The following is a 17228-nucleotide window of genomic DNA, read 5'->3' as shown; positions in this document are numbered from 1 at the left end:
CTCAATAGATAAGGAAAGATAGGTAAGATGGATGGCCAAGTTATCCCTTAAAACTAGAAAGTAAAAGCTGATCTTATGTAAGTTGCCTACTTTCCAAACTTTCCGAAGACAGCAAAACGTTCCCATGAAAAAGCCCGAGGGTGCTCAAAGATAGGTATCTAGACTTGCATGGATTGACTCGGTGATTTAGCGAGTCACTATTTGGAAAATTTCGGTCGCTGTACATACTTGAATCTTTGATTTTGAGCTAACATTACAAAGAGAAGAGAGGTAGAAGAACCAACGAACTCAAACGAGTTTAGACTCAGCCCGGTGAGTTTTAAAACCAATTCTTTCTGATGATAAGAACCAAGTGTGAACTGAACTGGCATGAATGCTAAATTCAAACAGCTCAATATTCCTTTGCTTCCATCTGAAGGCATTCTTCTCCCATCAAACCTTCCTTGCTTGTCGTTTCAGTTAGTTACCATTGACATGCAACTATATAAATCTATATATATATAGTGCCAATCTCCATTTCTTTCCTCTCAAAGACACAGCACAGTGCTAAAGAGAACATGTCTCCGAGTTGGAAATTCAGTGCGTTTCTAGTGCTTCTGCTTGTGAGTTTGGTAGGAACTGCGTTGTCTTCTGTCGTCTCCGTTGGTGATTTCAATCGAGATTTCTACATTACGTGGTCTCCCAGCCATGTAAACACTTCAGCGGATGGGCGTCAGAGAGGCCTTAAGCTTGACCAAGAATCCGGTAAGAACGTAAAGAGATTTCAACTTTTGTACTGAGAAATATTAGATGCAGAAGCTTACTTGGATCTTAGTCTTTTTCAGGAGCTGCGTTTGATTCAAATGAGATGTTCCTGTTCGGAGAGATTGACATGCAGATCAAACTAGTTCCCAAAAACTCTGCAGGCACTGTTGTAGCCTTTTATGTGAGTACTGTTACATTTTGTTTTTTTCTAGTTGAATACAGGTTTCAGAGAAGGGTTGATGATCGTGCTTTTGCAATTTGAAATGCAGCTGACTTCTGATCAACCCAACAGAGATGAGATTGATTTTGAGTTCCTTGGCAATGTCACTGGCCAACCTTACATTCTGCAAACTAATGTTTTTGCTGATGGATTTGATAACCGGGAAGAGAGGATCTATTTATGGTTTGATCCAACTACAGACTTCCACACTTATTCAATTCTGTGGAATCTTCATCAAATTGTGTAAGTTGAATTAAATTAGATTGCATGACTTATTTTTCTGTTCAAGATTTCATAGACTGAGAATCAACAGAGAGTAACTATTGATCAAGAAGAAGCCAAAAAAAATAAAAAATTACGATAATATTTATTGCTTTTCTGTTTGCGCTTGGAACGCAAGTACTAAGAATAAGCAAAAAAAAAAAAAAAAATACAACTTTGTTTTGCTTTATTAAGGTTTTGTACAATTTTCTGTTTGAACTTGTAATGCAATTAAAAACCTCATTTTTGTGTGTTTCAGATTTATGGTGGACTGGGTACCCATCAGAGTGTACAGAAACCATGCAGACAAAGGTGTAGCATTCCCAAGGTGGCAGCCAATGAGCATCAAAGTTAGCCTATGGAATGGTGAAATTTGGGCAACACGCGGTGGACACGACAAGATAGACTGGTCGAATGGTCCTTTCATAGCTTCATTCAGAAACCATAAGATCGATGCATGTGTTTGGAGAGGGAATGCCAGGTTCTGCAGGGGTGAGAGCGAAACTAATTGGTGGCACAAACCAAAGTACAGCACTCTAACACCAGCCCAAAGAAGGTTGTTCAAATGGGTGAGGAAGTACCACCTCATCTATGATTACTGTCAAGACAGTACAAGGTTCCAAAACCAGCTTCCCAAAGAGTGCTTCCTTCCCAAGTACTAAACACAGGAGAATTTTCATTCTTTATTTCTCCCTTTGGTGAACTTGTTTTTGTGATTCACATAATGGGTTTTTCTTCCCTTGGCTATAGGCTGCATGGTTCCTATATTCCCCTTGTTTTCATTACTTCCAGATACTTTCACCATGGAACCATCTTGTAAAACCATCTGAGTTGCTTCCAGTTCTTGAGTCTTGTGGGAGGGAATAAAATGGTTTCCAGAAGTGATTACACTCTTGACTATTCAGTTGAAGCTTACAAATGAATCCAAGTTTTGAGCCACAAAATTTGTTTTCTCATATCAAAGCTTAAGTAATCTCCATTACTTTCTAGGACCCATATTCAAGATAAGAATCTCCTATGGTTTAAGAGACATTTTAACAACCACAAACTGGGGCTGCAAGTGAAATGAATCTCTCTTACTCTTTAAGTCTATTGGGTCAAAACAGGATAATATCATTATCATCCTCACATCATCACACTAGGTAATCCTAATTGCGAGATTAGTAAAGACCCAATACATATTTGATATTGTTCAGTTTTACAGTGAAATGGACAAGACATGAACCCACAAAGCCCTAATTTACAAACAAGGGAGCTTAAAAGGAGAATCTGTTGTTGATAAAGAAAAAACATAACCACAAGATAGGTATGTTAAGATATCGAATATGATGCGGTAGACAAATCAGGAGTTGCCTTTTTATTGAGTGAATATTTGACCCAAATTGCAGCTTTTCATTGGTCATCTTCAGCGTTACAAGTCTCTGTCATATGAGTGAGGTCTAATAGTCTTCAGGGTGCAAGACAAAATGGGATCATTTAAAATAAAAAAGCATACTCTAATATGTTACACTTGTAATAATGCCACAATCACAAAAATAACTGAAAAAAACATATCTTTTATTTCTTTATCTTCTATTGAGAAGACATGGAAAATGAAGCATTGGTGTTCACAGGCATTGAAAAAATGTCATTGGAATGTTTTTGATTTAGAAAAATTGTGCTAGTGAGATATAAACTTAGATATTCCACTTTATCCCCTCCTCTTTGCCTAACATGTGGAATTCTCTTGACAGAAGAGATAGAGGTAAGGGCAGGGTGTTAGGTTCAATGAGAAATAAATCAAAAGGGGAGAGAGAAGGTGAGTAAGTTTGTTGAATTTTACTGCTAATTTTATGAATAAACTTTATATTTGTTCACAATCTTTTAATAATTTGATTTTCAGGACTCCATGGATTACAACTCGGGTAAAGAAGAGAACACCCGTTGAGGAGAAAATAGGAGGAAGAATAGGGTTACGTACTTATCACCCCCCCCCCCCCCCCCCCAATCCTTAAGCTATATTTATAGATGATAAAAGTAAAATATTAAAATTATACCTTTCACCCTAGTAAGAGTGAATAAGAAAAAAAATATATAAACTAATTACATCAATGACACCCTAATTACATCATATCTTCCAACACTCCCCCTCAAGTTGGGAAGTAATGGTAGTGATAGCAACTTGAAACAAATAACATAGATGCAATAATAATCTCCTCCATCATGGTGTCCCAAGGATAATTACAACACTGGGCATAAACTCTCAAATAGAAGAAATGAGTGAAATAACATAAGTCGAAACAAACCTCAAATGATTTCGAACAAACATAGTGATAATAATCACTAAAATAGGTAATGTTTATCATTCACAAGATGACGATAAAAAACCCAAGGTTACTAATAAAAAAACCTTAATGGACTTAAAAACACCCATATATATAAAAGGACCAACCAAAGCAACACTCCAAAAAGGGTTGGCCAAAGGGGTAAGTGAGAGTTAAATAGAAGAAGGTGAGAAGAAAGGTTGTCAAACACTAAAAAGGTAACAGGGAATCAATAGGAATATAAAGTGAAGAAGCTAGGGTCACCATGTGCTTTGTTTTCCTTAGTAATTCAAATCTTCATTAGAAGAACCAATATCAGTAACAATTAATAAATAATGAACCCAAGGCAAACAACTGAGGAGTTCATCTTCAACAATTATGTCTCAATCAAAGAGACACAATAACAATAATGGTAATGAGGTAATACCCAAATAACACATACCAAATATGCAATTATATAGCAGCGAATAACCGGTAAATAATGAAAGTTCTTAAGAGTAATAAGGATACATGAAATAATTTGCAACGAGTCCATCCATGGATAAAGGAGTAGTGAACCAAGTAATAAGCTGATGATAACCCAAGGTAATAATCAAGCCGAAGTCAAGGATCCGAGTCAAGGGTGAGTGAGCTTGAGTTAAAAACCAGAGTTACTTCAAGTCGATGTCAGACCAATATAATTGAGTCACGGGAGGAATCAGTAGAGTACTTGGAACCTAGACCAGTATACCAAAGGCAGAGAGCAAATCGGCCCAGTCAGGCTAACTCGAGTCCGAGTTGACCAGGCCCGAGAACAACAGTAATAAGCTGTATGCTGGTGTGATGGTTCGTTGGTTCGAACCTGATTGAGAAGAAAACCAAGAGTTTAGAAACAGATTAATCAATTTTCAATCCTCTGACCAGTTCTCAAACAAAGAAAACGGGAACTAGTCGAACTCGAAGACGCACAAAGTAAGAACGGTGAACGAAACACAATCTTTGTAGTGTCAAATAGCAGAAGCAAGTCGCGCGATGCAGATGAAAGGGAGAAATTGAAAATCGCTTATGCTCTCCTAACGACGACAACTGACGACCAGACAGATTAAATACAAAAGAGATTACTCTAACAAACTAAATACAAACCCAATAGTTGAGTCAAGAGAACAAGAGATTGCCGAGTCGCCGAGTCTCTATAATTGTCAAACCAGTAATAATTATGCAGAGATAAATCAAGGAGATACAATAGCATATTTCCAGGAGGATCAATCCGATCCAATGCCAACAAAGAGATGAGCCACCCAATAAAGGAGAAGAAACAACAACTTCCCAGATGAACGTTGGTTCGAGTTGCTTCATATGTAGTTAGATATGCAATCCGGATTGAGTGGATCAGAGATTAAGTAGCTCAGGAGGCAATCTTCCCAACGAAAAAGAAAACAACAACGTTCCAGATGACAACAACCAAGACAAACCAAGACAACAGTGAACTCAGACTAAAAGCAATAAGCCAGATCAACTGGATAAACTACCGAAAAATAACTTGATGGCAAATTAATCAATCAATGAAAAATCAATATTTGGTATCCCAACAAGTTATGATTTGCCAGCAAATTCCAAAGGTATAACTTTCGAAGATATGAGATAATTTTGCATTGATTGAGAGCAAGTTACGTCCACCAGATAGAGCAACTTTCCAAGACTTTTGATATGCCATCAGATAGCTAGAACGAAATATGAATCTAGTCCCAAGCTATAAATAGAAAGCGATCTCAGCAATCACACATAAAATCCACTGTAATCTCTAAGGTGATGTCATACAACAATTTACCAAATCATGGAAAAAACTTTGCTAAAGAGAGCACTCTCTGCCAGAAATAAGACAATAGATGATAGATACCAACAAGATGCCAATGATAGGCGCCAACTACAAGAGAAAATTATGAGTCACTTTGGCTCTTAATTGAAGATGAAACTTTCACTGCAGTAGAATGCCAGATCATCCTGAGAGCAACGGGAAAAAATGGGAACATTAGCAGAGTAATGGCAGCAAGTCAGTCGAACAAAGTGAGTCAGCAAAGTAACTCGACTTCCAACGGTACGAGATCGTTGACCAATGGACATAGATCATTCAAACTAGATGGATGGTGAACAAAAACTTTTTTTTTTACCATGAACCTTGATTTTTTGCACACTGGAGTGAAGATAATGAGCACAACAAAGGTTGCTTCAATCTTGAATGCCAAGGATTTGTTCAAGTCAACGACTATGTGATATTGGGTGCAAAAGTCTTTCCTACCAGCTATGAATTTGGAGGGCCTCAAGTAGATCTCAAAGATTTGATTTACTTAGCAAATGATGGGGCATGGTGGCTTCTTGTCAATAACGAGCATGTGAGTTTTTGGGCTCCTTCAGTCTTCAACAACAAGATGAAAAAAGCCAATATAGTTCAATGGGGTGGCGATGTCTTCAATGGAGATCTCAACAAGAGTTTCCCTCCTATGGGCAATGGCCATTTCCCTAGAGAAGGGGAACTTAAGATAGCTTCTTATATAGAAAGAACTACAAGTTTTGAATAGCCATGTCAAGCTTGAAGATGCTCATGCATGTGATTATGTTGTGAGGAATAATGAAACACTGGCTTGCTATGGTTTGTCTGATCATGGAAATGAAGCAGTAGGCTAATCACGAGCAAAGCCAGAAGGAATATCTTTCAAAAGACAATGCTGAGTAAATACCATCAACAAGTAGATCATCCATCGAGCAATAACTAGTTTGAAATTCTAAAAAACCATAGCTATGTGTCTTGAAAATCAATGCTCTGATACCATATTGATTTTCAAGACTATGAATTACATCTCGGGTAAAGGAGAGAACACAAGTTGGGAAGAAAATATGAGGAAGCATGGGGTTATGGACTTAGTCCAAACCCTCCCCATTAAGCTATATTTATAGATGATAAATGTACAATATTACAATGGGCCTTCCTCTTCGAACGTAACAGTAGGCCCTCCATCATTTTTGGTGTTAGATAGGTGGGGTTTTAATATTGGAAGACAATGGAATGGTGGACTAATCTCTTGTCCATGTAACAAATGACTTGACTGACCATGTTAAGTTTTTGGTTCAGTAGTTGAATTGATAAGAATATTTCCTTTGCATATTTTAAGTTGTGCCATTGGTGTGTTAGATATTGGACCTATCAGATTGGGCTAGATGATTGAATAAGGTTCAATAAGACTTGTTCTCTCAATGAGGTCAAGACATTGCAAGATCCATAAATAAGTTTGAAATGGATGGATCAAAACAAATATGAGAGAGTCAACAACCCCTTTGTTAAAAGACACCCATGTGTATAAGGGTGGCTTCGAACCGAGCCGGCTCGCGAGTTGCTCGAATTCGGCTTGATTTTTGCTCGGTTCAAAACGTTATATTTCGAGCTCGAGCCGAGCTCGAACTTAGAAATGGGCTCGTTTACATTAACGAGTCGAGCTCAAGCAGAGTTCGGTTCGGCTCGTCGGCTCGTGAACCGACTCGTTAATATAACGAGTGATTTGGGGATCAAGAGACCTCTCTTCATTTCGGGAAACCTCTCTTCGTTTCACCTGCGAAACCCATACCTCACTTTGCCATTTCCATGCCGTTTCAGCATGATTTCTTGCGGAAATCGCTATCCGTCGGTAGGTATTCAGGGGAAATGGGGGATTTGGTCTTTAAATCCCTCGTTCTCCCTCTCCCTCTTCGATTCCTCGATTTCTTCCTTTCCGATTTTTGTCTCTTCTTCCTCTGTGATTTCTGTCTCTTCTTCCTCTGCGATTTTTGTCTCTTCTTCCTCTTTGATTTCTTTCTCTTCTTCCTCTTTGATTTCTTCATCCAAAGTTTTTCCTCGCCAACGAGACAAAATTGACGGTCCGACAGAAGGAGGTAAGATTTTTATTTAATCTTTCTGTTTTTTTTTTGTCGTCGAGCTAACCTAAAAAATCTCTAACTCTCGCTTCGTTTCCTAGCAGTGCTCCTTCATTATTGGAAAGTCTTTTTGGATATCTGAACAAAAAACACTCTGTTTCTGTAAGCAAATGTTCTTTTTCTCAGCTCTGTTTTTTTTTTTTTTTTTTTTTTTTTGCAAATATTTGCAACTGACAGTTTAAAGTACACTCGGGAAGAAATCCTTCGAAGAAAATTGCCGGTATGAATTTTATTTTATGATTTTGAGTGTTGATACTGTTTGATTTTTTGAAACGGTGAGTTCTTGATTTAAGGGTAGAAGGTAATGTTTCAACGTACTGGGAAGATCATTTTATACAGATTGTATAAGGATGTTTCCTTTTCCTCAATAACTTAAAGAAAAAGAGCTTTGGGGGATGGATTTTCCAATAGAGATGGTCATAATTATTCTCTTTGTTCTCATGTCTTATTTCAAGTCTCATCTGCACAACCTCCACTGTTTCAAGGAAATCTCCTTTACAATTCCAATCCTAATGTTAATGTTAAAGTTAGTTTTAAGTGATTTTGGTGGGTGAGGGGCATTCAAATTCTGGCAGTTGGTATTGTAATATAGGTTCCTCCACTACATGAGCTTTTGGTATACTCTCTTTTTCTTGCAATTGTTTGCATCTCAAATAGTTCAATGGTGCTTCAGTGACACCTGTTCTTACTAGAGGTTGACCTATTTTATTCTCTTAATTTTTTTTTTTCATTTTTTTTTATTTTTTGCTTGAGTGTGCCATCAATTGCATTCTAGTTGGCTGAGAGCCAAGAAACTTCATACTGAGTTATGACATTCAAGAAGGAAAGGAAGGGTGGGGGAGAAAAATCTCCCACCTTGTCATTTGTTATGTTTTTGTATATCTTAGAATGACTTACTAAGCTCAAGTGCTATAATGTTTGGAAAATAGTTGGTTATCAGTGATTTTTTTGCTCAAACTCCACTGTTCTTAATAAATGAAGTTATTATTCTAGACTTTCAAATATTTTTATGTTGTGGGATCTTGTTTCTTTTTTGGCTTCTTATTTTTAGGTGTCTGACCTCTTATAAAATTTTGTACGTTTATCATACATTTCAGCAATAAACAACAATGGTATTCAAATTGTTACTTGATATATTTTAGCAATGAAATTTTATTTCATGATTTTGAGTGTTGATAACATATTCTGTTCAATAATACTCTATTATAGTTAATGGAATCAGGAGCTTCCTTAATTGCAACCAACTTCTCTTTATTATAAAAAAGAATAAAAAATGTTAGTTTTTGTCCTTCTTTCTTAATTCTCATTGAACTTATATCTGTTGTTGTTCTAAAATGTTATATGGCTTGATGTATAAGCAAAAGTGATTTGATAGTTCATTTTCTATCTTTTGGAAATTGAGATCTTGTGTGTGAACCTTTGATATCTTAAATTTACTCATTGGATGATATATGATGCCTAAACCTTGTCAAATGTTCATATTTCGTTGAATTGATACGTTAGATATAGACGGATGTAAATTATCTCTCTTTTTTACAATCGATTTTTATCCTTCCTCTTCGATTTCTTCATTCGAAGTTCTTCCTCGCTGACGAGACGAAAGCGACAGTCCAATGGGAAGTAAGATTTTTATTTAATGTTCTATTTTTTTTTTCATCGCTGACCTAACCCTACAAAATTTCTAACTCTCGCTTCGTTTCAGCAGTGCTCCTTCATTCTTGGAAAGGCTTTTGGAGATATCCCTGAACGGCGAACACACTTTCGGGTTCTGTAAGTGTTGATTTTTTTTTTTCATTTTTATCATTAATTTCTTGGTATTGAGGTTGAATTTCATCAGAATATTAGAATAAAATGTTGGTGTGCTTATTTCTTTCTCTTAGAAGTTTTTAAATTTATATATAAAAAAAGGATCGGTATATTGGACTGGAAACTATTGGGTGCAGGGGTACTGGCTCAAAGAGACCCCGCTGCATTGAAAGACAAGGGTCGTTCCCGATTGTCACAATGTCACGTACCTTCCTCTAAGAATAGACAAGTATCTTAAATTATGTGTAGGATCTTTGTTGTTCGGATAACTTTCTTTTCTTTATGTTTTTAATTTGTAATTTTTTTTTTTTGTAGAAGTAAGAATGTCAACACCTCCTCAATTGACATCAATAATTAACACTAGTTCTAGTGTGGCTATAAATAGTGACTCAACTCCACCAGAGTCACTACCCTCTGTCATAGAAGTGGGCCCAGATAAAATTACCATAAATGAGGATGAAGGTGATTCTACTCATACTTCAAAAGGACAAAAAAAGTCTCTTGTGTGGTTGGAATTCAAAGAAGTATCACTTAATGGTACAAAAAAGGCTCAGTGTGTTCATTGTAAAATCAATTTGAGTGTTACTAGTAGTGGAGTGACCATACATATGAGTCGACATTTGAAACGTTGCACTAGTAGAAAAGTGGCAATGAGAAAACAAAAAACCTTAAACTTTCAACCAGTAGGAGCGGGGTCTAATGTTGATCAGAGTCCATCTGGACTTCCTTTTATGGATTTTGGAGGAAAATATGATCAAGCTAAAATGAGAGTACTCATTGCTCATTGGATTCTTATGCATGAGCATCCATTCATGATAGTAGAAGAGGAGGGATTTAATTTTGTAATGAAGATGACAAATATGAATTATGAGAAAATATCTTGTAAGACCATTAAGAAGGAGTGTATGGAGGTGTATGAGGCAGAGAAAAAGAAATTGAAAATTTTGTTAAAAGAGATTAACAAAATTAGTCTTACCACGGATCTTTGGAAGTTTCGAAATCAAAAAATTGAATACATGGTTATTACTGGGCATTTTATTGACAGTAATTGGAAGCTACAAAAACGAGTCTTGAGTTTTGTGCATGTTCTTCCTCCTCGTCATGGCGTTGATATAGCAGATGCTATTTACAAGTGTTTGAAAGAGTGGGAGATCGAAAATAAAGTTTTTAGTATTTCAGTTGATAATATTGCATATAAACTGAAATACTAAAAACTAAAATTCCTTCTCTCCCAAGAGCTAAAATTCCTTTTTTCTCTCCTTCCCTTGAGATCTCTTGGGTTTATGTGTTGGCCCTAGAAATCCATACCTTTCTCCCCTTGTTTTATAGATAGTAGGCCTTCCCACATTGGCAAAAAGGATTGGCCCTAAGCTCCCCCTTCCTTTGTTGTGGTTGAGGCCCTCTTTAGCTAGAGAAGGAAGTGGAAGGGTGCATGCAGCAAAATCCCTTGTCTCATTGACTTCTATTTTGTGGAAAGAATGAACGGAAGAGGGGGATTGGAGGCTCCACCTTTCCCTCCCGCTTCTTTGTTTTGATAGGAGCTTCCCCTTTCTTTCATGTGAAAGGGGTCCATGCCCTCTTCTGTTTGACTTCACTATACATGAATGAAAAGGGGGAGAGGGGAAGATTAGTTTTCCTAGACTCAGATTTTCTCTCTCTAAGCCCTCATGGCTAGTCTTAACATTTCAAGACTCCCTACTATTTCTTTTCTTCTTTTTCATCTCCTTTGCTTCTCTTTCCGTCAGTGCCAAGCTGGCTACTTTCCTTCAGGACTTCCGGATTACATGGTCTGATTCCCACATCAGGCAAATTGATGGAGGAACTGCCGTCCAGCTAGTCCTGGACCAAAACTCTGGTACTCAAAATTTCCTTTTCTCCTACAAGTATTTCACATGTACAGTCATGGGGCCATTATTGTCTGAGTAATGTTCTTGCCTGTGCTTATGAAATCAGTAAAATACATTCATTTGACGACACATCTGTCGGTGCGTTGTACTTGCAGGTTGTGGGTTTGCTTCCAAGAGCCGGTACTTGTATGGGCTTTTCAGTATCAAGATCAAGCTCATCCCCGGCGACTCCGCCGGAACAGTCACCGCCTTTTATGTAATTAATACATCTCTATCTACTTTCCTCTGTCAGTAATCAAGCAGAACTCAATAATTTTTTGTGTCAATCAATCTGTTTCTGTACGTATTTCGTTTCAGATGAACTCAGATACTGATACGATCAGAGATGAACTGGATTTCGAGTTTCTGGGCAATCGTAGCGGGCAGCCTTACACTGTACAGACAAACGTGTATGCACACGGGAAGGCTGATAGGGAAGAAAGGGTTAACCTCTGGTTTGATCCAGCTACTGATTTTCACACTTACACTATCCTCTGGAACAGCCATCACGTTGTGTAAGCTTCTCTTATTTTTATTTAAAGCTTTTACAAGGCTAAAAATTAAGGCTGATTTTATCAAGTGCCATGAAGTTATATTACTACATTTACACAAAAGTGTCGTCAATATGACCTATTTGTTAGATATTGAACTGAACAATATTAGAGGATGAATTGAACCACACCTTTACAATTGATTAAGGGTGGTATTTATACAATTTAGAATAGAAAAGATAAACTTTGTATGAGAAGATAATTACAACACGGGATAAATACAATGAGATCTTATTCGATAAACAAAGAGATTATGCTAATCCATTATCACTATTTACATCTACATGAGTGAATCTCGTTCATCATATATTAGAATTGCTTTGTTTCAACAAGTCCCATATAAGAAATCCAATACTACATTAGTGTGGAATTAGTTTATGTTATCTATGCACTTTAAAATCCAAATATATCATCATCATCATCATCATCATCATATCTTCATAATTTTTCCTTCTATTCTATCATGACTTTTTCTCCTAATTATCTTGGCAATGGAGGCAGCTTCTCTATCGATGATGTGCGGATTAGGGTGTACAAGAACAATGAAGCAAGAGGTATCCCCTACCCTAAAATGCAACCAATGGGAATCTACTCCACGTTGTGGGAAGCTGATGATTGGGCAACTAGGGGTGGATTAGAGAAGATTGATTGGAGCAAAGCTCCCTTCTACTCCTACTACAAAGATTTCAACATAGAGGGCTGCCCCATTCCCGGTCCCGCCTCTTGTGCCGTTAACCCAAGGAACTTCTGGGAAGGGCCACTCTACCGGCAACTCAATCCAGTTCAAGCAAGAAAGTACAGGTGGATCCGACTCAACCACATGATCTACGGCTACTGCACGGACAAATCACGCTATCCGATGACCCCACCGGAATGTGAGGCCGGGATATAACGTCGTCTTCATATATTGAGTACACCCTTGATTGTCATGGTCAAGTGGAAGTATAAGAGTGTAATAGTTGCCTTCATTGGTGCATATATGCAAAGGATACTGTGGAGATTAATAAGGCATTCCATGGTCGTTGTTTATGATATATACTTGATTCAAGTGAACGATATAAAATCTTCCCTCACTTTGTAATCAATTATTTGGTGAAAAGATTGGTATTAACTATTAATGAAGACGAGTTTTAAACACAGAGTGGGATTGCATTCAACTACTGTGAAAATATGTTAATGGTGTATTCTGGTAAGAGTTTAAAATTTAATACAATTTAATGAAATGGGCACTTTCTAGTGTAACCCTATCGTATGATACATTTCCATCTTATCTGAATGAATATGTGTGAGCTTGCAATCTTTAATGGAAACAGACAAAAACATTAGATGGAAGAATGATATTTTTAAAACTATTAATTCTTAAAATTTTAAAAATGAAAAGGAAAATGATTTCTCTTTTCTACTAGCATAAGAGAGAATAGAGACTTCCAATAATGTGTGGGGAAGGAGCCTTCTCTCTACTCCTCATCCATCAATCAAAAAATTAAAAAGTGATAATTTTTTTAGTTATTTAAAAGTAATTAAAATATATTATTATTATTATTTTTAAAAATATTAAGATTTTAAATACTAATAGAAGACAATGGATGCTCCAACAACCTTTTCAATTATTAAAATTAGCAGCAAAATCCATCTAAAAAAAGAATCACTCCGGAGAAAGAAGAAAATTATTCTATGTAATCATTAATGGTATAACTATAATTCTTTCATATTCAGTTCATGGTTGTATGAGGGTAGTTTTGACCCTGTATAATCTTTTTCATTCATTTTAAATAGACATCGAAGAGGGCATGAATTGATAATGAGTGAGCCAAGTCTCCTCTTTGGATTTCTTTCTCCTCTCTACTCACCCACACTTGTACCCTTGTCTTTCTCTCATCTCTATCTTTCTTCCATCTCTCTTCCTCTTTCTCACTGTCTCTACCACTTTTGCTACCTCTATTTTAAGCATGAAACCCTAGAATTCAACATGGTGTCAGAGCAAGGGTTTTAGGGTTTTGTCATATTACTCTACATATAAAAAAGGGAGAAGGAGGAAAAACGCTCTCAAGGGGCATCCGAATTCCAATCACAAAAAAACGATAACAACAATTTCAGAATTCCAACCATGATTATGGGCAGATGAGTACAACAAAGATCTATCCTTCTTCAATCCAAAATCAACTTTTTTGTTGATCATACCTTGGAGGACGCCCAATTCATCATACATGTACTATTTCCTAAGAAACTACAGCTTCTATCTCCGAAATGTAACTATTGTTTTTGTTTGAAATACATACTTTCTCAAAGTTTGATTTTTTTTTGTCTTGGAAAATCGTTTAAAAGAATTCAAAAACTCCCTGCATTGTGGCAATTGTGTTCTTAATAGCTTGTTCCAATTTTTAACTTTTGTGACTCCAAATCCTAATTTAGAGTTTCGTGGTATTCTTCCATTAAATTTTCTTTATGCTCAAAGGTTGAGAACTTAATTTTTCCTAATTTTTTCATGTCCTATAATCCTATGTTTTGGTTGCCATCTTAAGCCCAACCATGCATGGAACTATGAAGCCTCATATAAGATCCAATTTTGGTTTTTTATTACCATGCATGTCAGTCTTCATGCATGCATGGTAGATCAAATTGCTGCATTGTAAGTTGCTAAAATTTAGTTGATTATGATCCACCCTCCTTGATTTGTCCCTTATTATCATTTCTTTCCAAGTTTTTACCTTTAAAAATCAAGCTTTTGTTTTAAAATCATGGCTGAAACCTCAAGTAAATCACTTCCTTTGCTGAATTCAGCAAACATTGATGTCCTAAAGATCACTTCCATCTCTCTTAAAGGTTAGTCTAATTTTCTTTCATGGTCATAATCTGTGAAACTTCTTTTAATCTAGAGAGATCTTGCTCGACACCTAACCCAACCACCTCCACATATTGATGAAGATGATCCCTCCTACCAAAGGTGGTTGAAGAAAAACACTATTGTTACAAGCCAACTAATTACTAGCATAGAAGAATTTATTTCCAATAATATTACTAGAATATGACCAAACAAAATTTGAGGCACCTATGCTAAACTATATTCCGATTTTGACAGTCTTCAAAAGATTTATGGCCTTTTTTAGGCAATGTATTTGACCAAGGTGATAATCTTAATGATTACTTTGCTAGATTCAGAAGACTTCTTTAAGAATGGAAGCTTACTCAGCATTATTCTATAGATATTACCACTCAATAACAACAAAGAGAAAGAACAACAAAGAGAAGCCCTTGACTTAGTCATATGCCTTTTAATTTGAAGCCCTGCTTTGATGTTGTAAAGTCAAAAGTTTTTAGCTCCACAATAAAGTCTTCCTTTGATGATGTTTTTGCAGCCATGCTTCAAATTCCTAACAAAGGACCTGATTCTCACTTTGAGCCATCGGAAAATTCTATCATGTTCTCCTAAGGGAGGGAGACTGGAAGTTATGATAGTGACAAGGGAATGGGTTGCATAAGTTGTGATCGAGGACGTGGAGAAGTAGTGATGACTCTTCTTCTAGATCATGGAGTGGTAATGATTCTTTGATAGGAACCCCTTGGTAAAGGTCCAATCTTTTTTTTTTTAAATTGTAAGGAGGAATTGAAAGAGAGAGGTTAAGAATGTCAAAATAAGAGAGAAGTCACTTAGAGGACGAGAGAGAGATAGAGAGAGAGAAAGAGTAAGAAGGAAAAGAGAGAAGAAGAGAGGAAAAAAGATAGGAGACATGCAAGGGTAGAAATTTGAGACAGAGAAGAGGGAGAAGAGGATTGAGGGAGAGTAAACTAAAATATATTCTTTGGCTTTAGAGGATTTTTACATTCTAGCTTCCTCTATTGTAGTTTTTCCTTTGCATGTATTAGGAAACTCCTACTTCAATTAGGATTTTAAATTATAGCAATCAAGGAAATCAAATTATATAATTTTAGAAAATTGAAAGAGATCGCTAAATTAACAAAGATCTTATCTCTAGAGAATAATACAAGAAATAGAAACTCAATATTTTTTAAACTTTATAAATTTATTTGGCAACCCATTTCATTTTCTATTCTTGGTTGGTACTTTTCCATTTTTTTAATGTATGATTTTCTTATTATTTTTTATATTGTTGACAAACAATTCTATCTTTCTTCCTCTAGAACATGCACTTATTGTGGTCTCAAAAATCATACAGCGAAGAGGTGTTGGAAGCCACATGGAAAACATGATTTTTTTCAAAGCAAATCAAGCCTCTATCATTACCTCTAAAGAAAGTAGAGAGGGCCCTCCAGAACCTTCTAAGAGTAAGGTAAATTTCGCAAAGAAAGTAGAGAGGGCCCTCCAGAACCTTCTAAGAGTAAGGTAAATTTCGCAGAAAAAGATTATGATCTCTTACAGAAACTTAAGAGCTTGTTGCATTCTTATATTAGTACTCATACAATTGTCATTACAGGTTTGTCTTCTTCTTTCACATGTGCTAGTCCTTCATCTTGGGTCATTGATTCTAGAACCTCTGAGCATCTTATAAGTAAAATTGGAAAAAAAATTTCTCTTCCTTTGTGCTATGAACTAATTTATTTTCATTGTTGATAGATCCCAAACCAAAGTACAAGGTATAGGTATATCCACTTTATCTCATGGTGTCTCTCTTTCTAATGTCCTACTTGTTTCTTAGTTTTTAATAAGTCTTATGTCTATGAATGAGTTAACTAAGAAATTCAATTGTTCTGTGACTTTTATTTTATCTCACTGTGTTTTTCAGGACATCAAGACAAATTGGGTGATTGGTGGAGGCCATGAGAGAGGAGGCCTTTAATGCTTGGGCAATCAAATAATTTTAGTAGCGATGTCATCAAACCAACAAGCAATCCAATGGTATAATAGGCTTTGTCATCCCTCTTTTGCAACCTTACAATCCCTTGTTCCTTCTTTAATGTCTCTTAATTTTACCTTGTGGATTTCGTGAAATGGGGACACACCATAGAACCATGTTCCCACCTAGACTGGATAAAGTTAGTGGTAGTTCTTTTTTTTTTAGTGCATTCGGATGTTTGGGAAACTGTCCATGTTCCAAATATTACTCAATCTAAATACTTTGTTATACTTGTGGTTGATGTCGCTTGGCTTTATTTGATGAAAGATAGATATGAAGTGTTATCTATTTTTTATTTCTTTTGTGCTACTGTTGAGACACAATTTTGAAAAAAGTGCAAATGTTTCATTCTAATAACTACAAAGAATATCTCTCATGTCAATTTCAAACATTATCTAGTTAGAAGGACATTATTCATCAGATGTCATCAAATCAACAAGCAATCTAGTGGCATAATAGGCTTCATCCCTCCTTTGCAGCCTTACAATCTCTTGTTCCTTCTTTAATGTCTCTTACTAGTTTACCTTGTGGATTTCATGAAATGGAGAGACACCACAGACCTCGATACCATTTTGAATATTAGGATTTTATTAACACAATCTTAGAAGACCTTTGAATAAGAAAGAGGTGAGAAAAGAAGAGAGAGAGAGAGTTGTGAAGAA

General features: G+C 36.2%; 2 protein-coding genes across 2 annotated transcripts; both read left to right on the top strand.

The window, feature by feature from the left end:
• Positions 1 to 557: 557 nt before the first annotated feature.
• On the top strand, positions 558 to 2089 carry LOC137953411 (probable xyloglucan endotransglucosylase/hydrolase protein 10). Its single transcript, XM_068800802.1, has 4 exons — positions 558 to 744; positions 825 to 925; positions 1014 to 1207; positions 1485 to 2089. The coding sequence occupies exons 1-4, from the start codon at positions 558 to 560 to the stop codon at positions 1885 to 1887; spliced, it is 885 nt and encodes a 294-aa protein (XP_068656903.1). The 3' UTR covers positions 1888 to 2089.
• A 7232-nt stretch (positions 2090 to 9321) lies between these two features.
• LOC137953646 (probable xyloglucan endotransglucosylase/hydrolase protein 7) lies at positions 9322 to 12605 on the top strand. Its single transcript, XM_068801103.1, has 5 exons — positions 9322 to 9352; positions 10967 to 11131; positions 11279 to 11379; positions 11481 to 11677; positions 12215 to 12605. Exons 1-5 carry the CDS (start codon positions 9322 to 9324, stop codon positions 12603 to 12605), a joined length of 885 nt encoding a protein of 294 aa, XP_068657204.1.
• The last annotated feature ends 4623 nt before the right edge of the window (positions 12606 to 17228 follow it).

This window comes from Aristolochia californica, unplaced genomic scaffold, assembly GCF_029961685.1.
Source record: "Aristolochia californica isolate CCGP_79_NKW_82.1479 unplaced genomic scaffold, dmAriCali1.0.hap1 SCAF_16, whole genome shotgun sequence".
NCBI lineage: Eukaryota > Viridiplantae > Streptophyta > Magnoliopsida > Piperales > Aristolochiaceae > Aristolochia > Aristolochia californica.
Note: the sequence above shows the minus strand (reverse complement) of the source record. Positions and strands in the feature narration are given on the sequence as shown.